The 21,162-nt window shown below is 42.1% G+C and overlaps 1 protein-coding gene across 1 annotated transcript in view; it reads right to left on the reverse strand.

Moving 5' to 3' along the window:
* Window positions 1–819: 819 nt before the first annotated feature.
* Window positions 820–21,162, reverse strand: part of nova2 (NOVA alternative splicing regulator 2) — an 80,956-nt gene continuing 60,613 nt past the window's right edge. Inside the window, 2 exon segments of the mRNA XM_034115877.1 lie at window positions 820–2,198; window positions 18,685–18,851. Of these exon segments, the coding sequence (XP_033971768.1) occupies window positions 1,188–2,198; window positions 18,685–18,851 (1,178 nt within the window). The 3' untranslated portion in view covers window positions 820–1,187.

Here is a 21,162-nt window from a genome sequence, read left to right on the forward strand (position 1 = left end):
ATTCGTATAATCGTGACAATATCAGATAATAACAGAATCATCACAGCAGACTGCAAATCAAAACGCCATAGATCCTGTGTGTTTGCCGCAGCTTGCACAGTATCACTCTCGTCGGTATCGCACTACGTGAGGTCATCAACGTGCGCCTCGGCATTCTATCTCAAACACTAGAGCTGCGTATGGGGGGGGGGGGGGGGGGGGGTGCTGCGTGCCGTGACACCCCTGCAGCGCTGCACTGCTCGTAGGATACATCACAGGGTATACAGAGGGTGGTGTGCAAACGAAGAAACGCCCAGCTCACTCTCTCCGCCCCTCACCCCTTCCCGAGTTCACCTCACCCTTCCTTCGTCTCCCAGAAAGAGGGGAGGAGGGGGGAGTTGAGATCATACAACGGGGGAGAGAATCAATGGGGTTACGGGGGGATTTGACAACGTTTCTTTTCTCGCACACCAGGCTTAAGTTTGCAGTCTTGCTCATTATAAAAACCCTTGTAAAAAGGGGGGGAGGGGTGAGGGGAAGGCAAGGCTGTGGGCAAGTAGTGAGAGAGGCTTCGGGGGGAGGCGGGGCAAAGGGGCGGAGGGGCGAATCAAAACTAGAACAAAAACAAAAACCCTACAGGAGGGTGACCGGTGTGGGCTTCAGGGGAGGGAGGGGTTAGGGTTACTTCCATAAGGGATTTTGGGTTGTACCCTGTAAACGCAAACCCTCCCCCCTGTGTGCCCATGCCCTTCCCTTCCTCCCCCTACTTCCTGTCGCCTCTCAGGCAGTCGGCCTGTCTACATGGCATTCAGCTATGTCCACACAATACACAAACGAACAAACAGACAGCTTAATTTACTAATCAAAACAATAAAACAAAACAATAAAAAATCCCGAAAGGTCAAGACGTTAAGTAATAAAACCTTATTTACACATTTAGTTACACATTTTTTTCTTGGTTTTTCAGCGTGATAACTCGCTCCATTCCCTCCTCGTCTTCTCAGCACATTTTTGCTTCGCGTCAACATTTCTTTTTTTTATAGAGAATACTGAAAACACGCAGAAGAAAACGGCGCGGACGATTCCTTCTGACATTCTTGCTCTCCTCTCCTTTTTCCATTCTCACTTTCAATTTTTTAAACTCCTCCCCCAAGCCCCCACTCTTTTTTTCCCCTCTTTTCCTCCTCGTTTCTCATTGGCTGTCAGGTTTAGCCCACCTTCTGTGGGTTGGTGGCACGTACCCCCTGCTCGTAGGTGATTCGCTGGCTGATCAGGTACTGTGCAGCCTGCGTGGCGGCCTGAGACCCCGTGATGGTCACCTTCCTGTTCCGAGTTCCAGGGATGAACTCGCCTTTCTTGGAGATCTGGATCCTGGCGCCAGTCAGCTCCTGGTACTCCACTAGCGTCTTCCCTCCTTTCCCCAAGATGGCTCCCACCAGGTTTTCTGGCACGGCAATCTCCACCACTTCCTTTGCTCCTTCTCCCAGCTTCTCCTGGGCCAGTAGAGATGACCCCAACAGGGGCGACGCGGCGCTCAAGTAGCCGTTGGTGGCTCCTGCGGCAGCCAAGGATCCCAGAGAGAAGCCCCCGAGAGCTTGGTGAGCGCTGGTGGATGCATCACTGGCATAGGATGCTAACAAATTAGCTGCGGCGGCTGCTGCTGGGTTAGCATTAGCTGCTACCGCTGCTAACACTCCTGAGGCTGCCGCGGGATTCAGACCCAAGCCCAGGGAGTTGGTGTTGTAGCCGTAGCTGGCCAGGGTGTTGAGGGCGGAGGTGATGGCCAGCAGGTCGTTGCCTGAGAAGCTGGACATGGTGGTGGGGAAGGCCCCGACCCCGGCCAAGCTAGCCTGGCCGAGCAGAGAAGAAGCGGCGGATGCTGCAGCGGCGGCCGCGGACGGCATCACCTCGGTGGAGTTGGCGTACGGGGAGCCGGTGGGGTTGGAGTTGGCGACGGGGCCTGTGATGTTGGAGTAGGAGATGTTGAGGCAGGAGGAGCTCTGTGGGTCCTCCTGGATCTTCTGGACGATGATCTCCACGGCTTTGCGGTTCTGCTCGGGCTCCCCGCTGATGGTGACCACCCGTTCCTGCAGATTGATGCCCTCGGGTTTCTGGGATAGCTGGACCCACGCCCCGGACTGCTCCATCACCGCCTTCACTGTCGCTCCACCTTTACCGATGATCAGCCCCGCCGTGCTGTTAGGGACGATCAGCTTGGCCTGGGAGAGAGAAGGAAACATGTTTGGTTATTGCTTGAAGGCTATTGATCAGCATATTACATTGACTAAATCAAGGATTAATGCGATGGGGAATGAAATCTTTCCTTTGTCATGCACAAGGCTGCTAAATGGTACACACATTGTTTAGCGGTACTTAAAAGGCAAGGTCAGCGCTCAAAAGGACTCTGCTCTTCAGAGGTGTCCCTGAGAAGGATGGGAAACAGAAAGAGACGACGCAGAGAGAGAGAGACTGAACCATGTGTGAGTACAGAGAGAGTGAGTTCCTGTGTGTGTGTGTGTGTGTGTGTGTGTGTGTGTGTGTGTGTGTGTGTGTGTGTGTGTGTGTGTGTGTGTGTGTGTGTGTGTGTGTGTCTGTGGGTGTGGGTGTGTGTGTGTGTGTGTGTGTGTGTGTGTGTGTGTGTGTGTGTGTGTGTGTGTGTGTGTGTGTGTGTGTGTGTGTGTGTGTGTGTGTGTGGCAGTGTATCCACCACCTGAACACATAACTAGCAAAGAGGTTTTTTTTTCTTTCGGAGTGAACAGAGGAGAAAGAGAAGAAGAGCAAGTTGGTGAGAGAACAGGTGATGAAGAGGTAGAGAGAAGTACACAGAGTGGGAGGAAAGGATGGACAAGCAGGAGAGAGAGACAGAGACACAGAGAGAGAGAGAGACGGAGAGAGAGAGGGATTCTAAAGAGGCTACTTGTGTGACTCCCAGGGGTCAGTGTTACCATGGAAACACAGCTCCAGCATTCAAAGGGTAGTGAAAGGGAGAGAGGCGATGACACACACACACACACACACACACACACACACACACACACACACACACACACACACACACACACACACACACACACACACACACACACACACACACACACACACACACACACACACACACACACACACACATACACACACACACACGCTCCATGTCCTAATACAGTGCAGTATATTCATTTCACATATTTGCATGTACAAATGATGCATAATTCTTTCATACAGTACTTTTGTTCGTCCGTCACATTGTGCACATATAACATTGCTGTGTTGGTCAATGGATGGATATGAAGCACTTGTTTCTCTTTTATTTATCACTGACTAATATTTCCATTTCTACTTATTAATCCCTAGAAAATATTGTCTAAAAATGTCAGAAAAAAGCCCATATTTGGGAGTGGGAAAGAAACACCCGCTTTTAGATTTTGCAGACCAGTTAGATGCACCGAGAAACAAGGTAACACACTACAGGAAAGTGAAAGGTCAGAAAAGCATAATAGGTCCTCTTTAAGCTGAAAAACTGAAATATATTTCAAATGAGCTTAACTCCAATAAACTGCACTTTTGCTCATTAGCAGCCAAATGAAACCCCATGCATCAGACAAGGTAGTATGCAGTACAGGTGTGATGTGGAGTTTTCCTGTTGCTAAGCAGTGAGTGCCCGTCGCTGTGCTGCAGCACCCAGCTCCTGCACATTCAGAGCATCACTCTGCTGAATGGAGTGAGACCAGAGGAAAGTGTGAGACTGTCGATAGCAAAAAAACTTCTGCTGCAACTTATGTTGTTCTGCTCTTCAGTGCAAACTAAATGACGCAAAGTCATTTCTCACAAACAAGGACACCTGTAGAAGTTATTGACTTCGCATTAGCCGCCTCGCACATGAATGTGTGTGTGCGCTGCAGCATTGATCCCACTCTCTGAGACTCACTGCATGTCTGTCTGAACATCCAATATTCATACTGAGCAGAAAGGGAGAGTGTGGGCTGGAGTAGCGGGAGGAGAGATAAAAAGACATGGCCTTGATGAAGAAAAGAGGAGGATAAAATAAAAGGGAGGGAGAGAGGGGGGAGGGGGATTGAGAGAAAAGTGGACGAGATGCACAGTTTATGTTTTGTTGTTACATGCAGAGTGAAATAAAGCGAGAGGAAAGGGAATAAAAGAAAAATCCAAAGAGAGAGGGATCAATTCAACGTACGATAGAACATGTGAAGGCCATTCCAATCAAGCTGCCTCCCCCGTCTCACCCCCCCCTCTATCTGTTTGCTGCAGTTTTAAGCAGAACTACCTCTGCGCGGCGATGCAGCGGTTTGCCACGCTGCATTCCACGGCTCCATCGCTGCACCGCCGCTTTCCACGAGATGGTTTCCATAGAAATTGAAAATGAATAAGAGGTGTGCAGGAGGGAGCGGATAATAGAGCGGCTTCAAACCTGCAGACAGCGTGAACAACTCCCCTATCTGACGGCAACATTAGAGAATGATCTCTCCCCTGTGAGTGCGAGGCGTCGCTGCGTCGCTCTCTGGGATTAACAGGTGCACTGTTTACTTCTTCCTTTTCTTCATTCATCTTTGCTCTCTGGCAGTTTGTACTTCAGTGCTTTCTATTGATTAGTGTTGTTACTGTGAGTCTGTTTACGTCCTGCTGCTATCAGACACTCGCTACAATCTGCCGCCCTGTGTAGATTAGTGAGAGGAACAAAGTGCTAGCAAAGTGTGAACACTGCTGGGGCTGAGACACTCCAGTTACCTTTCAGAATGAAATCACAAAGCACAAAATGGCAAATGAAAAGTGACACGGAAAATATCCCAACTGAAGTTCAAACCAATGTGCACTGCATTACTGACCCCAGGTTATTAAAGCCGACACTAGATCCTATTCCGCCGGTGGTCCAGTCGGCCACGAACCCGGTCCGTCCTTGTGCCCGGCTCCCTGACTATGCCCCCCCTCCCAGCTGGGTCTTGTCCTGTGATTACCCTTCTTTGTATTTAGTCTCGTCTTCCCCTGTGCTCCATGTCGGTTCATTGTCTTTCCTGTCTCCCTCCATGTTGGTCACGGTCAGTTTTTGTTTACCTCGTGCTACCTGTTTATTTCATGTCATGTTTTTTCAGTCATCGGCTTTTTTTAAATAAAGCTCGCCTTTTGTTCCTTGACCTTTTTTTGTCTTTTTTATTCTGCATTTGGGTCCTACCTTTTCCCGAATCCTGACAAACCCTAACTTCATGGAGTTTGGTGCTTGTAATACGTTGGGAATAAATACAAATATAATATATATATTATAATATTCTCGACAACATCTTAGGAATTACTATCTCCAACAAAAAGTCATTCAATATGACCGGTTTCCTCGTAACGTGAAGATCATGTGAATGTTTTTTGTTGACGAATGTTACCAAGTTGTTTTCCCTTCCCCTTGGTTCGTTTCTTTTAAATGTCTTCTTTTTATTTATTTTTCTTATTTAGGGACTCACAAATTGAGTTTGATACCAAATCAGAAGTTAAAATAAATATTAAAAGATAATATAATATTAAAAGATAAACCCTAAGCCCCTAACCCTTACCCTTAACAAACCCCAACCTATAATAACTAATTCAATTAATTAATTTGCAGAGGAATTAACTAGCTTAATTATTAAAGATATTATTTATAGTCCCGGTTTAATATTAATATCCGGCCATAAAAGCACCCAGAGCACAAACCTCTGCCCAGTACCATTTTTACAAATTATTTTAAGGACTGAAAATATATTTTGGTGAACATCAGCACCAAAGTACAGATACTGATTTTAACGCTGGTGTTTTGGAAAATAATGAAGGTGTTCCGGGTGTAAAAATAACGCCATTTCATCAGGAGCATTTTTGTTGGAGCTGCAACATTTCAGGATGGATGTTTTTCGGTTTGGAGATGAGCAGGCGGTGGGGGGTAAAAATGGAGACGAGGGATAAAAAGAAATAAGTGACAGGCAGCGAGAGAGTGAGGAAGGGAGGGGGGGGAGCCAAAAAGATTTTACCCATGAGCCCTTTCATCCTCTGCACTGCAACATCCTCACACACACATGCATGAGTGTTGGTGGGAGGATAGACAGTGGAGTCTGATCCCTCCTGGCCCTAATGATCACATCCACCATCTTCACATCTAACTGATTCTCAGCTAATGAGCATCTCCGCTTGCCTCCACTCCTCCTCCTCCTCCTCCTCCTCCTCCTCCTCCTCCTCCTCCGCCCGCTCTGCTTTCTTTCCTCACGTTTCCATATTGTGTTTTTTTACGGATCTAAAGAGGTTTTAAACCTCTTCTTTCAAGGTCACACACTCCCACACACACAATCCGTTCCCGTTGTGAAGGGCGTTTTATTGTGAAATCATGGTCTTCATCCTGCTTTTATTCAGATGATGCTGTACGATCGACTCGTTCTAATAGCCGACTCAGCCAGCCAGCCTTCTACCTACCCACAATCCTCTGCACCTATCTGCATATCCGCCACAGAGAAGCAGATTATGTGACAGTTGGCAGCATTTAGGCGATCGCTCCTACAGTGACGGCTCTTTCATGTTTGTTTTCCCCTCAGCCGCTCTGCTTTAAATCATTCTTTCTACATTTTCTCATCTCTGGCGTCTCCTTTTTTGTTTTGTTTTCTCCTAGAAGAGTTTTATATTTGCCGTATGAAACTTTTCACAGAGGAGAGGACAAAGGAGGGGGGCTTGGCGTCCATCCAGCTGCTGACCACAACGTCCTGTTGCTGCAGCTGCAGGGCTGAGGTCGGAGGTCAAAGACAATCTCCTGTTGGTGAATGCTTTCAGGCAAGCACTTTGAAGGAGCAGGGATGGGAAGTGTTGACTTCAGCAGGGATGGCTGAGCTGATAAGTCCAAATCAATGTCAACAGCACAGTGGAGCAATTTGGAACAAGTTCAGAGTTTGACCGTCTGAGCTATATGAGTGCCAAAACTGTCACACTGCAGGCACAAAAGTAAAATCCCAACTAATAGTTTAGATTTTTTCATTCTTTGTTTAGCCAGGAAGGTCACATTGACATACAAGATCCTTTAAAGTCCTGTATTAAAATTGAAACTAAAGTTCTAAGAGCCTTTAATGTGCCAATCCTGAACATTTCAGTCCTGGTGGAAATGTTGGAGGGGCTCTATTATGCTAATGTTCAGGTTCATATTAGTACTTAGTGCCTCTATTGTGACATGTCTCCATGCTTTTATGTTCAAAAAGCTCTTCAAAAGATGTCCTGTCCCTTAGCATATCACGTACAATGTGTTGGAGCACTAGGCAATGGTAGTGCAAGTGTTACATAGTGATGTCACAATGTTACTGAAGAAAACAATGACCATTTACTTGCACAAAAACCTATAAAACACATTACAGGAAAATGGAGAACCCCAAAAGCAAAATAGGGCCTCTTTAAAAAGTATTTACTGGAGATAAGAGTATATGTGGTGTAATACTACAGTTCCCAGAATCATGGGGGGAGCACCACACACTACTGTGGTTTCAATAACGATGTCAGGCAATGTAGCCTTTTCACATCATTGTGAAAGCAGCTGCGATCTGATTTCATGCTGCACACGGCAGTCTGCAGAGCAGTAAGATGGAGGTGTGCAGCTCTTCATGTGACGCCCTCTGTGGCTGCTCTGACTCTTCTATTACTCACTCAAATAATAATGCAAACTGATCCGCTTTCCAACATAACCGTTATTTGTTATATGTGACACATTTTGGATAAATGATAACTCATTGACAAACGCATTGCCGTTTCTGTGACATTTCTTCTGGTAATGCCACCACGGACACCAAGTTTTTGAGACTGCAAATATTTAAATACTGCAATACTATCATCTTTTTACCTCATTTGGTAATAGAGAGTGAATGACTGTAATCACACATGTAGTTGTATGAACATTTTTGATATTATTGCACTTGGCAGAAAGACAGCGAGGCAGAGGGTGGGCAAATGTTTGCTTTGGCTCATCAACCAAAGCGTGTAAGCAATTTACTGTATCTGTAGAAGTATGTGTGTCTGTGTGTGTGTGTGTGTGTCTGTTGCATAGATAAGTAGTAGTGATAAGCTAACAGGGTGCTGAGGTCACCGAAGCATGGAAATGTATGAAAACAATGTCTCATTTAACAAACAACTGTTAACAACCATGAGAGCACACACGCACACACACACACACACACACACACACACACACACACACACACACACACACACACACACACACACACACACACACACACACACACACACACACACACACACACACACAGTTTGTCAGGGTTTAACCTTGACTTGCAGACATATTAACACACAGCTGCAGCCGCTGCCTCTCTGCATCCATTTTATGAAACACAAATCTGTAGTAAGCCAAACTCAATAAAACTTTCTGAGCACTTACTGGAAACAGTTTTATGTTTAATGAAAGCTGGAAATGTTTAACCAGTGAAGACATGTCATAAACAGCAATCAAGTTTGTTGAATAATTATTGGCAGAGGCCTGTCTTGCCACTGGGGGACGGGGTTAAGATAAAAAGGTAAAAATAAATGATAAAAGTGGTACATTTAACAGAAATGCGTGTATATATGTCTTAGATTATAAAGTCATAAATCACCCATTCTCTAAGATTAAGGAATTATTTGTTTCTTAAATGTATTACTTTAAAATAAAAATGTTTACGATATACCAGTACTCAAATATCAGAGAATATGATCTGAGAAGTAGCTGTTTTTATTTTGAAAATTCTTGTTTTGTTTGACTATTTCCCCTTTGCCCTGGCTCCGTTTTTGGGAAAGATTCTAAAAACATTTTCTCTAATGGGGCTCAACAATCGAACCTAAATGAATTCCCGTAACCTGTTTAATACTAATACATTAACAATAGTCGAAATGTGGTTAAATCTAAGCAAAAGCCTGCTTCCTGAAATGTTTAAGTCCATTCTTCCTTCCCTCTCTTCCCTCACTATATCAGATCAGTCATGGTGGGAGTGATGAGCTGTCTTCTCATCAGATCTTTGTGTCACGTTCCATCCAGGTCACAGTGTTGTCTGTCACTGTCGTCATTAGCGGCCAACACACACACACACACACACACACACACACACACACACACACACACACACACACACACACACACACACACACCCATCAACAAACACAAATACGACCAAAAGACGTATTTGTGTGTGCAAAGACGCTAATACATTCATAATTTCACTTGAACCTGTGATAGAAAGGGGCATACAACCACACACGAGGAGAGATAGACAGATAACACACACACAACAATACGTTCTCTGATATGTGAGACACACACACGCAGTGTTTGGAGGACAGCGGACAACTGTTGAGGCTGCAGGAGTTTGATCTTTGAAGTCTTAAGCAGGGGACTTTAGCCTAATCTGCCTCCTCCTGATCCACGGGCTTAGTCACCTCTCTCTCTCTCCCTGTCTGCCTCTACCTCTCTCGCCCGCTCTGTCTCTCCCTCATCACCCCGACTCGTCATCCCTCTCTTTTTTTTCGTCTCTCTCTCGTTTCTCCTTTCATTCTCTGGAGCTCAGAAACCCCCCTGCAGGTTAAAAATAACTGCAGGACAGAGGAGCCGGGTACAATGACTTACAGCCAGGGGACAAAGTGTTACACAAATATCCAAACACACTTATAGTATACTGTATATGGTGTTCATATGAGACGTGTAAACATGTCATCATACAGCTCAGCTTCTTCTGACTTTCTCATCAACGTTATCAGTGAGAAAATAGCCAGAATCAGTGTTGACCGGCCAAGGGGGCCTAATAGATCATTACATATCTTACAATGTCATTTCTTTACAAAAATTGAAAAGCAACCAACTACATGTGCACTGAATATTATCATGGATGGTTATGTCAAAATTGGTAATCAACATTATTCTTTAACAACATTAAGGTCTTAGTGTATGTTTAGTGTACAATATTTGTATTGTCTTTTCACATTTAAATGAACAGACCACAGCTTTTATACCATGTTGAGAAGCTAATGTGCAAAATTGGACTTTTAACTACAATATTACGGTGGTCGACAGGTACAAACGCGCTACAAAAGCCCACAACACTTCCATTTGGAGAAACGCGCTGAAGTTGGAAAAATAAGCTAATATAAAAACATAAATGTGCCAAAACACATGCCGATGAAGAAACATCCTCATCCTGACAACATATGCACAACATTCACCATAGGTTTGCACCTCTTTGCCACCTTCAATATGCACTGCAATATGACAAAGAACTGGAATAATTACAACAAACTCATATTCAATGAGGGGAGCAAAAGCATTATTTGTAAACTTCTCCATTGTTGAAGATGTGCGAGGATGATGAAATAAGACTGTTGGCATATGCAAATGTAACCTCTTTGTGTGTCAATAGTTCAAATTACCACTTGTGTCATAAGAAGGATCTTTATTTGTAAATGGAAATTAATTCAATTATGAAAGGCTGCCAGTTGCTGTTTCACACTATGATTCACTTCTTTGGAAACTGTTAAATATTGTGTGTGTTTCCTTCAGCGGGCTAGCCCCTCTGCTGTGGCATCGTTACATGCATGGTGTGCCGCCAAGACTCAAACCCACAGACACCAAAGTTTCCAACATGTCCTGCTAAAAAATAGGGATGAGTACAGACTCTACATTGATGCATAATACATCTACAATCTGTATAACTGGGGAGCTAATATCACATTTCGTGAGCTCAGTGAAAGGTTGGAACAATGATGTATTTTGGACAGGAGAGTTTGCTCTTTAAATGGATGTAAATGGAGCAAAGTCCTGTTTTTTTACAAATAAAAGGATGAGAATATGCACTGTGCTGCAAGTACTTGTCCAAATACATTAGTGTCTCTTTAAAATCTCTATGTGTAATGAACTGTCAGAAAATACAAATTCCTCTCTGTGTCCTTTCTTTCTTTCCTTCCTTATTCTCCCCTTCAGTTCACCTCCTCTCCTTCCCTCCTCCGACCTCCCTCAAGACGTCACATCTGAACCTGATTTGTTCTCTGTGTGTGGCGTCCACGTGTGTAAAGATTTGCGGGGAAGAAATATGAATTACGGCAGAGATAATATAATGCAAATACCCAATCCTGACAGTTTGGCGCAGATAAGAGAGACACACAAAGACAGTGTGTTATATTTCTGCTGACTCGGCAGTGAGGCTGCAAATCACGGGACTGACGGGAAGATAGAACGTTACATAAGAAGGTAAGAAAGCACCATGATGTACGAGACTGCTCAGGAGTTTTTAGCCCGATACAATGGAATGGAACAGACATAATGTCAACACACATGGTTTTAGTTCAACACAATGGACAGAGTTGTGAGTCTTTTGGATTCAAAAAGGTTAGCTGATGCTGATAAGATGAAGCTTTCTTTAATTACGCTGACATTCCAATTCTAAATCAACATTCAAAGTCTTAGAATCCCCACCTCCTCATCATCTGATACGTGAGCCAGACTTTTTCCTGACATTTATGGCGAACTTCCTGTGTAGGGAGGCAATAACAGGAAGTAGGAAACAGGTGTTCACTGGAGGTGAAAGTTCACAGGAAATGGTCCCTATACCCCGCAGGAAGTGGCTGCAGCTAGGAAAACAATGCATGATGTCAAATGCTCATGTATGTGTTCACCGTTGAGCTGAATAAAGTCCTGCTGCGTGAATAAAGTTCAGCACGGCCAAACATAATACCAGAATAATACCACAACAAAACCACAGGCCGTTTACAGCTGATCTCACAGGGGACGCTCCTCACTCCTTCACGTTTTACTGCCAATATGAAAACAAAATCGATGCAGTAAGTAGATGATGCTTCACTACATTACACAACAACAGGAAGAGAGCTCTCTGGAGTGCTTTGGCTTTTTATTCAAACCATATTTATATGCTACTTTACTTCAAAGACTGTATATGCAATACAACAGCAGGTAAACAGGGATGATAACAGACTGGTTGCCTGGTAACTGAGAACTTAGACTCAACAAAGTATGTGACATCATCACATCTTTACAACTGGGTTTCATTGCTTGCCGTCTAACAGGTTCATTGTTTGAAGTCAGGATACAGAAGAGTCAGAGAGCAACTATGTGTCCAAATAGTTCCTTTTAACATCCATCTAAAGTTAGCTTACATTAGCAACAATAAGCTTAATGAGCAATTTAGCAAGTGGGCATTTTAAAGCTTTTTTCTTTTCTAAGACGAGGATCTTTTAAAAAAATTAAATTCACAATCTTGGATTACACCTTAATGATAATAAGTCATAATAGTTTTGAAAATATGCACCACGTGTGAAATGTGTTATTGAAATCTAGGACTTGTGTTTTGACTTTCCTTTAAACGGAGGCAACATCTGGTAGAAATTAGTATATCAATAATTTACACATAAGAGAATTTAAGCTATAAGAATTAGCATTTTCAGTGATGCTTAAGTATGTGTCTACACTCAGAAAGTTGCATAATGGAACACTAAAATGCAGTTTATTTTTGTAAGTATTGTACCAGGAGTCCAATTTAAAACTGTATCTATTTTATAAAGAAAGAACAATACCTTACTCAGTCTAAAACCCTTCTTTAAATGTTGTGCATCAATCAAACGGTGTCAATCAATTTGAAGAGAGCCATTATCACCCTTTACATACACTGAATATCTGATATGAAGTGTAACATGAGAGCGTGCTGCAGTGTGAGCAACAATGATGTTTCACAAGAGTGTACTGCAAAATCAAACACGGAATAATAAAAGTCACAAAAACCCCTCAATAAATTCTCCTCATCCATGTGTCATGTCAGAGCTCATTAGAGCCGCAGGAGGAATGTATTTCACTCATAAATCTCCTTCTTCTCTGGCCTTGAAGCGCTGTGTGTCGTCTCTCCGTGTCGTCGCTGCTCTGTTCTCCTCCTATCAGCTGCTGCCTCTCCCAGAGAATCCTCTGTCACTCCGCAGCTGTCGGCTAACAAGAGTTCAGATCTGCTTCCAGCTTCAGGCGCCCACTCAGCCCGCCAGACTCCGCTGTTTGGCTCAGGTCGTCCTCTCTGTCTCTACGTTATCCACGCTCTCCGTCTCTAAATCCTCCTCCTAGTCTCTCATTCAAACTCTTTTTCATATCATCATAAACTCTCTCCTCCATGGGCGTCACTTTGTTACACCAAAAAACTGAAGTTTTGACTTTAATTGATTTAATTATGTCAACAAATTTCACACAAGTGTATTAGGTTAGTTAAAAGCAATAATATTAAGTTGAACCTATTTAAACTTAATATTATCGCTTTCAACTAACCTAATACAGTTGTGTGATATTTGTTGACATAATACACTTGATAAAAGTCAATGTTTCAGTTTTTTCTTTTCAGTGTAGAAAAAGTGGTGGGGAGACTTTTTTCAGATTTAAAAAAACACGTTTCCAAATACTTTTGTTACAACTAGTGCAGTAACTGCTAAGCTGCTGCAAAGCGGGAGCCACAATTGCTTTACTATTCTCTATTCAATTGTGACTAATATTAAACGTGCCACAGGTCCAAACTGTTACCAGAAGTACACCCAAAAGTGTGAACAGTCCTCCAGATTGTACATGTTCTCTTGAGCAAATACACTTTTGTTGTCAAAGAAAATTCTTTGTGCATGCTATTTTCAGAACATTTTTAACAATTGATCCTAGTGCAAAGTGGTTCCAAAAGTGTGGGGACATGGCCCATGCGCCCCAGTATAAATGCTCTCCTCTTTTTCTCTGTGCCCACTGAGGGCTTAGTCACACGCCACATGCTACAACAGCCGCACTCTTGAAAGAAGAAGAAGAAGAATACCCTCCACCCGAAATAGCAGACAGTGGACACCAATTCATCTTTCAGGGGGACACATGTGTGTAATGGTGTGTATGTCAATGTGTGTCAGGTGTGTGTGTTCTCTTGAGGTCCATTCATCAGGTCACAGTGAGTTTGTGGTTGTGTCTTTCTACAATGAGAGCCATGCTGCAAAACTATGTGAGCGTCTACAAAGACTTCTCAGCTTACAGCCTACTGACCTTAATGTGACTGAGTGTGTGTGTGTGTGTGTGTGTGTGTGTGTGTGTGTGTGTGTGTGTGTGTGTGTGTGTGTGTGTGTGTGTGTGTGTGTGTGTGTGTGTCTGTGTGTGTGTGTGTGTTTTGCGTGTGTAACTGTGTTTGTTCATCCCTGTATTATTATTAAATAATATATTATAGTACTACTGATTAAACTTGTGGTGACTTCAAAGATAGTATGTCAGATTTTAACCTGTTTTATTTGGAAATTAGCCACAGTTAAAGTGTTACTTTTAGTGTTCTTTTGTAGTTAATTCCTTCCATATTTTGAAGTTGCGCTAATACAATTTGAGTTTAGGGTCTACACATTAGTGTCTGTACATATGTTCCATCAGGAAAAATTTACTTTTTTAAATTTCAGATATAACCAGTTACGTTTTGAGTTTGTGAAAATAAATAACATTGAAGCTCGTTATCATTGTGCCTTTACCTAAACATATCACATCCTTAAAAAGTTGTGGATCATTTGATAAAAAAATGTATAATTGTAAATGTAGGGAATTTGGGTTTGATCATGCTATGCCGCTCGGAGAAGGGGGGGCAGCGGTGTGTCTACTAGTGTGGATTGAAGAGGTTATTTTGGTGTGGGGGTTTTCTTTCTGAGTGTGTGTGTGTGAGAACATGTGTGTGTATCTGTGTGTTGTCAAATGCATCACAAATCCATTTAGTCGCCTCTCCGATGCAGTATAAATAGTCTAAAGAGCAGCAGGGGGATCGGCCCTCCATTATAAGAGTCTGAATATCAGACTATTAGTCGCTCGTCTCCTCGCGGCTGCTCCTCACACAGCTCCACTAAACCGTCCGTCACTCAGGGTCAAAGACACAAACCAAATAATCACACATGATGAAACTGGTGCGTTCTGTTCTGTTAGGGGAGACACACTTGGTGAATATGGGGTAAATATTAATTATTCTATTATTATTATTATTATTATTATTATTTATCTTTTATTTATATAATTCAAAATCCAAGCAATTGTCACACAACCAAATTTCCCCTGGGATAAATACATTAAGTTGGTTATCATTTTTATTATATGAATAAATAGCCTTGATAGGAGTACACAAGGCATTATTTAATGTTATTGGTGAATTTGGGAGAAATCTACAGACAAAAATAGACAAAGTAAGTTAAATGAACACCTACATTTGTATTGTTGTGTGTTTTCTTTTCACTTGTTGAATACGTGCTATTGAATAAGTTAACCAAAATCAAATGTAATGTGCAAAATGTTTTTGCCTATTGTGTCCCAACAGTACTACACCTCCTGGGCTCTCCACTGGTTGCCTGGCAACTACAACCTATATTTAGTGTGGAATAACTGGCCTGACCTGCACAGTGGCCTCAAACATCCAACACTTAAAGGGATGTCCTGCAATGCTGGCTACAAGCCTGGAGGAACACCAGTGATCAGCCCTCTAAGGCATGAGATAATAAACAATTCTCCACACAGGTTATATTAAGATGTGCACTTACTTTCTGCCTTATTGTATAACTGACAAGATTTATATTTAAATATTAAATTAGGAGAAGACTTTGCAGACACATACAGTATGAAGAAGACAACATACCATGTGTGCAAACACAATTGTAATACTGACATTAGCCGTAAACAGCCTGTTGGAGTTCAACTCTGCAGAGTGTGTGTGGGCTGGATGTTTGATGTATGTCTGTCAGTGTGTGTGTGGTAACAAATATTTGTATCACTCGTCAAATATAGCAGAAAAAAAAATGAAGAGCTGCTGATTTGAAAAAACAAACGTGAGAGACGGCTGAGGTGACCGCAGTGCAGAATCGCTGTATAGTTTACATCTCCTAACAATGTTGTACATTTTAGACATAGGCTTATTATATTTACAGCCCTTAATAACATTCATTTTCTGGGCACAATGTGTGTCTTGGCCGTTTTCGTTGTGATCGCTAAATTCACCTCGTTTCCCCTTGATTATAGATACCATTATATTACCATTAGACCATTTAGTAAGGTCAAAAACTAAAAGCAAAAACGCCTCTCAGACGCTCTTCCGTTTACTTGTTTAATAAAGAAAAACAAATAGTCCGAAGATACAGGGATTCATCTCCCTCCATCATGTTGATTTGAATCAGAAGTTCTGAACATGAGCCCGCCCCGCTCGACCTTCTGAGCCAATCACAGCGCGATGATGACCTGCCTTCCGTTTCAACTATACTCTTTCCGTTTCCACTATACTTTCTCTCACACATACATGCATTCTTCTCTTGCATACATATATTGTCTTCAGACATGCATATATTATTTATAATATTAAATGTAAACATTGAATGAATGTGCACAAGAGCAAAATGTATAAATGTGTGAGTGAAAAATGTATAAATATGTGAGTGACAATGTATGAATGTAAAAGGAGAATGTATGTGTGTAAGAGTGAACATATATGTATGTAAAAGGAGAATGTATGAATGTGTACATTGAAATATGATAATATGAGAGCAAAATGTATGAATGTGTGAGTGTAAATATATATGTATATGAGAGTGAAAATGTATGAATGTAAAAGGAGAATGTATGTGTGTGAGAGGACCAGTATGAATTACGGCCTGTACACGGCCCCTCATAAGTATTGATTAATTATGCATTAAACTCTCGTTATAACTGCACCTTATAATTGTGAACTCTGCAAAAACACACTATCTCTGACTGTGTGTGTGTGTATGTGTGTAAGTCTGATAACTGTAATTATTCACAAATAGAATGGCGTAGCCCTCCTTCGCCCCCCCCCCCCCACCTCCAAATTCTGCTCATGAGAGAGGATGATAGATCGCAGCAGGGGAAAACATATGCAACACTCATGCAACACCAAAGCTCAGAGGAGGAAAAAAATATGCACAGGTCAGCAATTCATCATTTCCATCTAATGAATACTTTAGGTTTGTGATTACTATATTTATACTGTTTTTCCATATGTTTAAACCTAAAAGTGTTGGACTTAAACGCCTGTGTGGGGGTATTTTTGTCTTTATCAAATTGTGGGGCTCTCATGTTAGAACCGCTTCAGAAAATGTGGGCCCCACAAGAGATGTTCTGGTATGGTATCCTCACAATACCACAAAGACAAGGATGTGTGTCTGAGAAGTATGTGTGTGTGTGTGTGTGTGTGTGTGTGTGTGTGTGTGTGTGTGTGTGTGTGTGTGTGTGTGTGTGTGTGTGTGTGTGTGTGTGTGTGTGCGCCCACAGGCCTTGTTGAATGCACTGTCAAGCAGGCCTGAACAGTCAATAGATGGAAACAATGCCAGACCTGACAAATCAATATGGAGCAATCATGAAGAGAGAATGATGATAATCACTTACACAGATTGGGATCATAATCAATGGCCACACTAATTGTCCTATATTACAGAGCTGCTGTTGGCACTGAGATGTACTTAGCTTTACACTCAGCAGTTTAATGAACTATTGAATAAAATAAAATAAAACACTTTAAAGTTTGTTTTGGAAACAGCTGAAAGGTTCTCAGCTAGTATTCTGAGTATTATTTTCTGATTGTCCACCTAACTCGAAATGACGTGAAAATCTGGACAAACTATCTCATGTTAAATTAAATCACCCTGCAGAAATATTTTAGACAAATTGAAGCCATTTCCAGGTTAGAACTTTTTACAGTTGTGCGTCACCGGTACAATCAGAAACAGACTTTTTGGCAGACATCTTTGACATTTATCATGTATGACAGAGCGATCTGGACACACACTTCCTCTCTCAGCAGGAGTGTTTCCAGTTAGCGTGTGGATGTTTAGGTCTCTCTGTACATATGTGTGTGTGCGTGCAGCAGCAGTGTGTGTGTCATGGTGAGATTACATCTTCACACCTCACACAGTTTCCTGTCTGAGTGGATGTCATCTCTCTCCTGACCCGACAGCTGATTTTTCTTCCCTCTATCTTTCCCATTTTCTCTCTTTCTTCTTTCTCCCCTCCTCCTTCCCTGTCTTATCTTCTCAATCACCATGTCTTTCTGTCTCCCCCTTTATTTCTCTCCCCTCTCTGTTTCCCTCCCTCCCTCATGTGTTTACATGTCTGCATGGTCGCATGTCATTTTTCTATTTTCTGCCTCATTCAGCTTCACTCAAACAGAAAATCACAACTCGACCACAGAAACACACAGTTTGTCGTTTCAAAGCAAACGCTCTCCTCCCTCTCACACACGCCTTCAGCTGTGGCATGTCCAGGCACACACAAACACACACGCAGTGGTGTAAAGTAACTAAGTAGATTTACTCAAATACTGTACTTAAGTACAATTTTGAAAGACTTGTACTTTACTTGAGTATTTCAATGTTTTGCTAGTTAAATTTCACCTTTACCAGCTTTGATAACACTTTAATGCATCAATAATTATAATCTAAATATAAAATGTATTATTCTGGAATGGGTAGATCGGCATAATGAGTACTTAAATTATATTTTGATGCTAATACCTTTGTACTTTTGTAACATTTTGATCGTAAGACTTTTACTTGTAACAGATCTTTCCTACACTCTGCTAGTTTTATGTTTACTGAAGTACAAGATCTGAGTACTTCTTCTACCTCAACACACACGTTTGCAGGGTTATTTCTCTGTATGAATAAAGAGGCATAGAGGGTCAGACTAACCTGTTTGACGCGGTCGGGGTTGACGGTGGTCTGTGGCTGCAGGATGCTGACCGGCTCTGTCTTCTGGGTGCTCTGAGGCATCTCCCTCACCTTCTCAGCGATGAAGTCATGGACTCCGTTCAGCGCCTCCACCGTGCCCTGGATCAGACACACCCGCTCTGTCGTTCCTGAAAAACACACATAAACAGATTGGTCAGTGCATGAGTTCTAAACGGAGAAGAAGAAGTAGTAGAGGAAAAAGACAGGAAACTCTGTTTTCATTCAGTCGTATATACAGTACAAACACACACAAGCAGACAAGACCTATTCACAATAGGCTTGCAATACTCCAGCTACCAATCACATCATGTTTCTTTTGTTTTGGTCCATACTTGGAATTGAACTGGTGACGAGGCGGTTCCAAAGCCAAGTCCCTAAAACTGAGGTATGACCCAAAGGAAGATGTAGAGAGCTCATTTTAAGCAATATTTGGGGAAAAGTAATACCAATCAAACAAGTGATGGTAAAGTTTTTGTAACTCATACATATCATTAAATGTTACTGCTTCTACGAAGTTGTGTCACTTTGATGAATGAATGTGTTTCCTGTGTAATGGAAGCAGCACAAAAGCTGCTGCACTGCCAGAAAAAAACCCACAAAGAAGAAGTTTTGTTCTTGTTTATCAGTGTGCCAACTTTTACACAAGAACATGTCTACTATATTTAGCGGTTTTGTCAGAAAAAGGTATTTGTTCCATTCATGTATTCTTGTAAACATTGTTGAGAATGTTTCAACAACTCACAGAGCGAATGCTGTCCCTATTCTGATTCGAACACTCATTTTTATGTGCAGTTCCATGAAAATGCAACCAAACCTGACACATGCTGCTTTTCAAAAAAGAACAAATGTGAGATAAGAAAAGATAGTAGGGAGCTGTAATGATCCCCGCTGGGAAATTACACCGCTGCAGCAAGAGAAACAAAACACTGAATTATTAGAAACTGAATCGAAGTGGAGAAAAAGGAACATATACTGTATAATTATATAACTTTATAGGTGATATTTATAGCAGCATAGTAAATACCAAACTTGTAATGAAAGAGTGTTGAGGAAAAACAGAGTCAGAGCTATTTGTAAAAAGTAATCAGATTAAATGAAAAACTGGTTGTTGACCTTAAATGTGACATCATGTCTTTCTAGGACATCGTCCAATCAGGAAATGCATTTCCTGGTCACATGCAAATTCAATTATGATTTTCCAAGCAAGCGTCTTAGCATTTACAACTGTATATTTGAGATTTATATCAGCTTGGAACAAACTGGCTAAATCATTTCCCACAAATCCAAGGGCTGTAGAGTTTACACTCCACAGCTGCAGAAAGTGGAGAAAACACAGCAAAGAAAGAGAAACTGTTTGCGTTTCCTATTTCACATGTTTCTCATTTCACCCAGGAAAGTGTGACCAGACACCCAGTGTTTACTACATGGGAAACTGAGCGATGGAGATTAGGAAGTAAACAGACAGTAATAAACAGTCTACAGCAGCTCAATGACACTTTCTGTTGTTGTGTCTGACACTGAAAACGTTGATGGGATTCAGTCTGAAGACGTTTTCATCCAACAGATGATTCATGGACTTTCCTTTACAAAACCTCAACGTCTTTGGTGACCAAAACTAATGGGTAATTTCCAATATTAAAATGTTTATGCATTTTTCCATGAGTTCCAGGAAGTAGTTCATTCTCCTACAATATGAAAACCAATGAAGACACTCTTCAAACTTGTCTCACTTGTGAAATCCGTCACTGTGAACATCAGGTTTGTATTAAGTTTGGTCAAAGTTACGTCATCGTTTTGTAACACTCTTTTGTTTTTTTGTGGTTTTTACAACTCCAGCAAGCTCAAAGAGTTCACTCACTTTACATGATGAATTACAATTTAGTGGGGAATGATACAAAACAGTCACAATCCTAAAACATAACAGTTTGCAAAATCATTAGCCATGATCTTAAGTAAATATGACTCGTAGTAAAAACGCTATAATACGCCAAACCACAAGTGTGGTCGCTAACAGCTGGAAATCCACACTGAGAGGTAAGTGTTCCAGAGCCAGAACAATGACAGACCTGCCATAATGCTTTATGACTTCACTGTGTCTAGAAATATACACACACACACACACACACACGCACACACACGCACACACACACGCACACGCGCACGCGCACGCACACGCACACACACACACACACACACACACACACACACACGCGCGCACACACACACACACACAGAACAGAAACTAGGCCAACGCAAAGCCTCTCAACAACACACTGAAAGTAAATCTCTCTCTGGCTATGTCTCTTTCCCTCACCCTTTCAACATTTATTCTCTTCCTCCCTCTCTAACTCACTTCCTCTCCCTTTCACTTCCTCCTCTTCCTCTCCCTGTTCCCCTCTCTCCCTGGACTCCAGTATTTAGTGGATCTGCTCTTATCAT

The sequence above is a fragment of the Trematomus bernacchii genome, unplaced genomic scaffold (genome assembly GCF_902827165.1).
Source record: "Trematomus bernacchii unplaced genomic scaffold, fTreBer1.1, whole genome shotgun sequence".
NCBI lineage: Eukaryota > Metazoa > Chordata > Actinopteri > Perciformes > Nototheniidae > Trematomus > Trematomus bernacchii.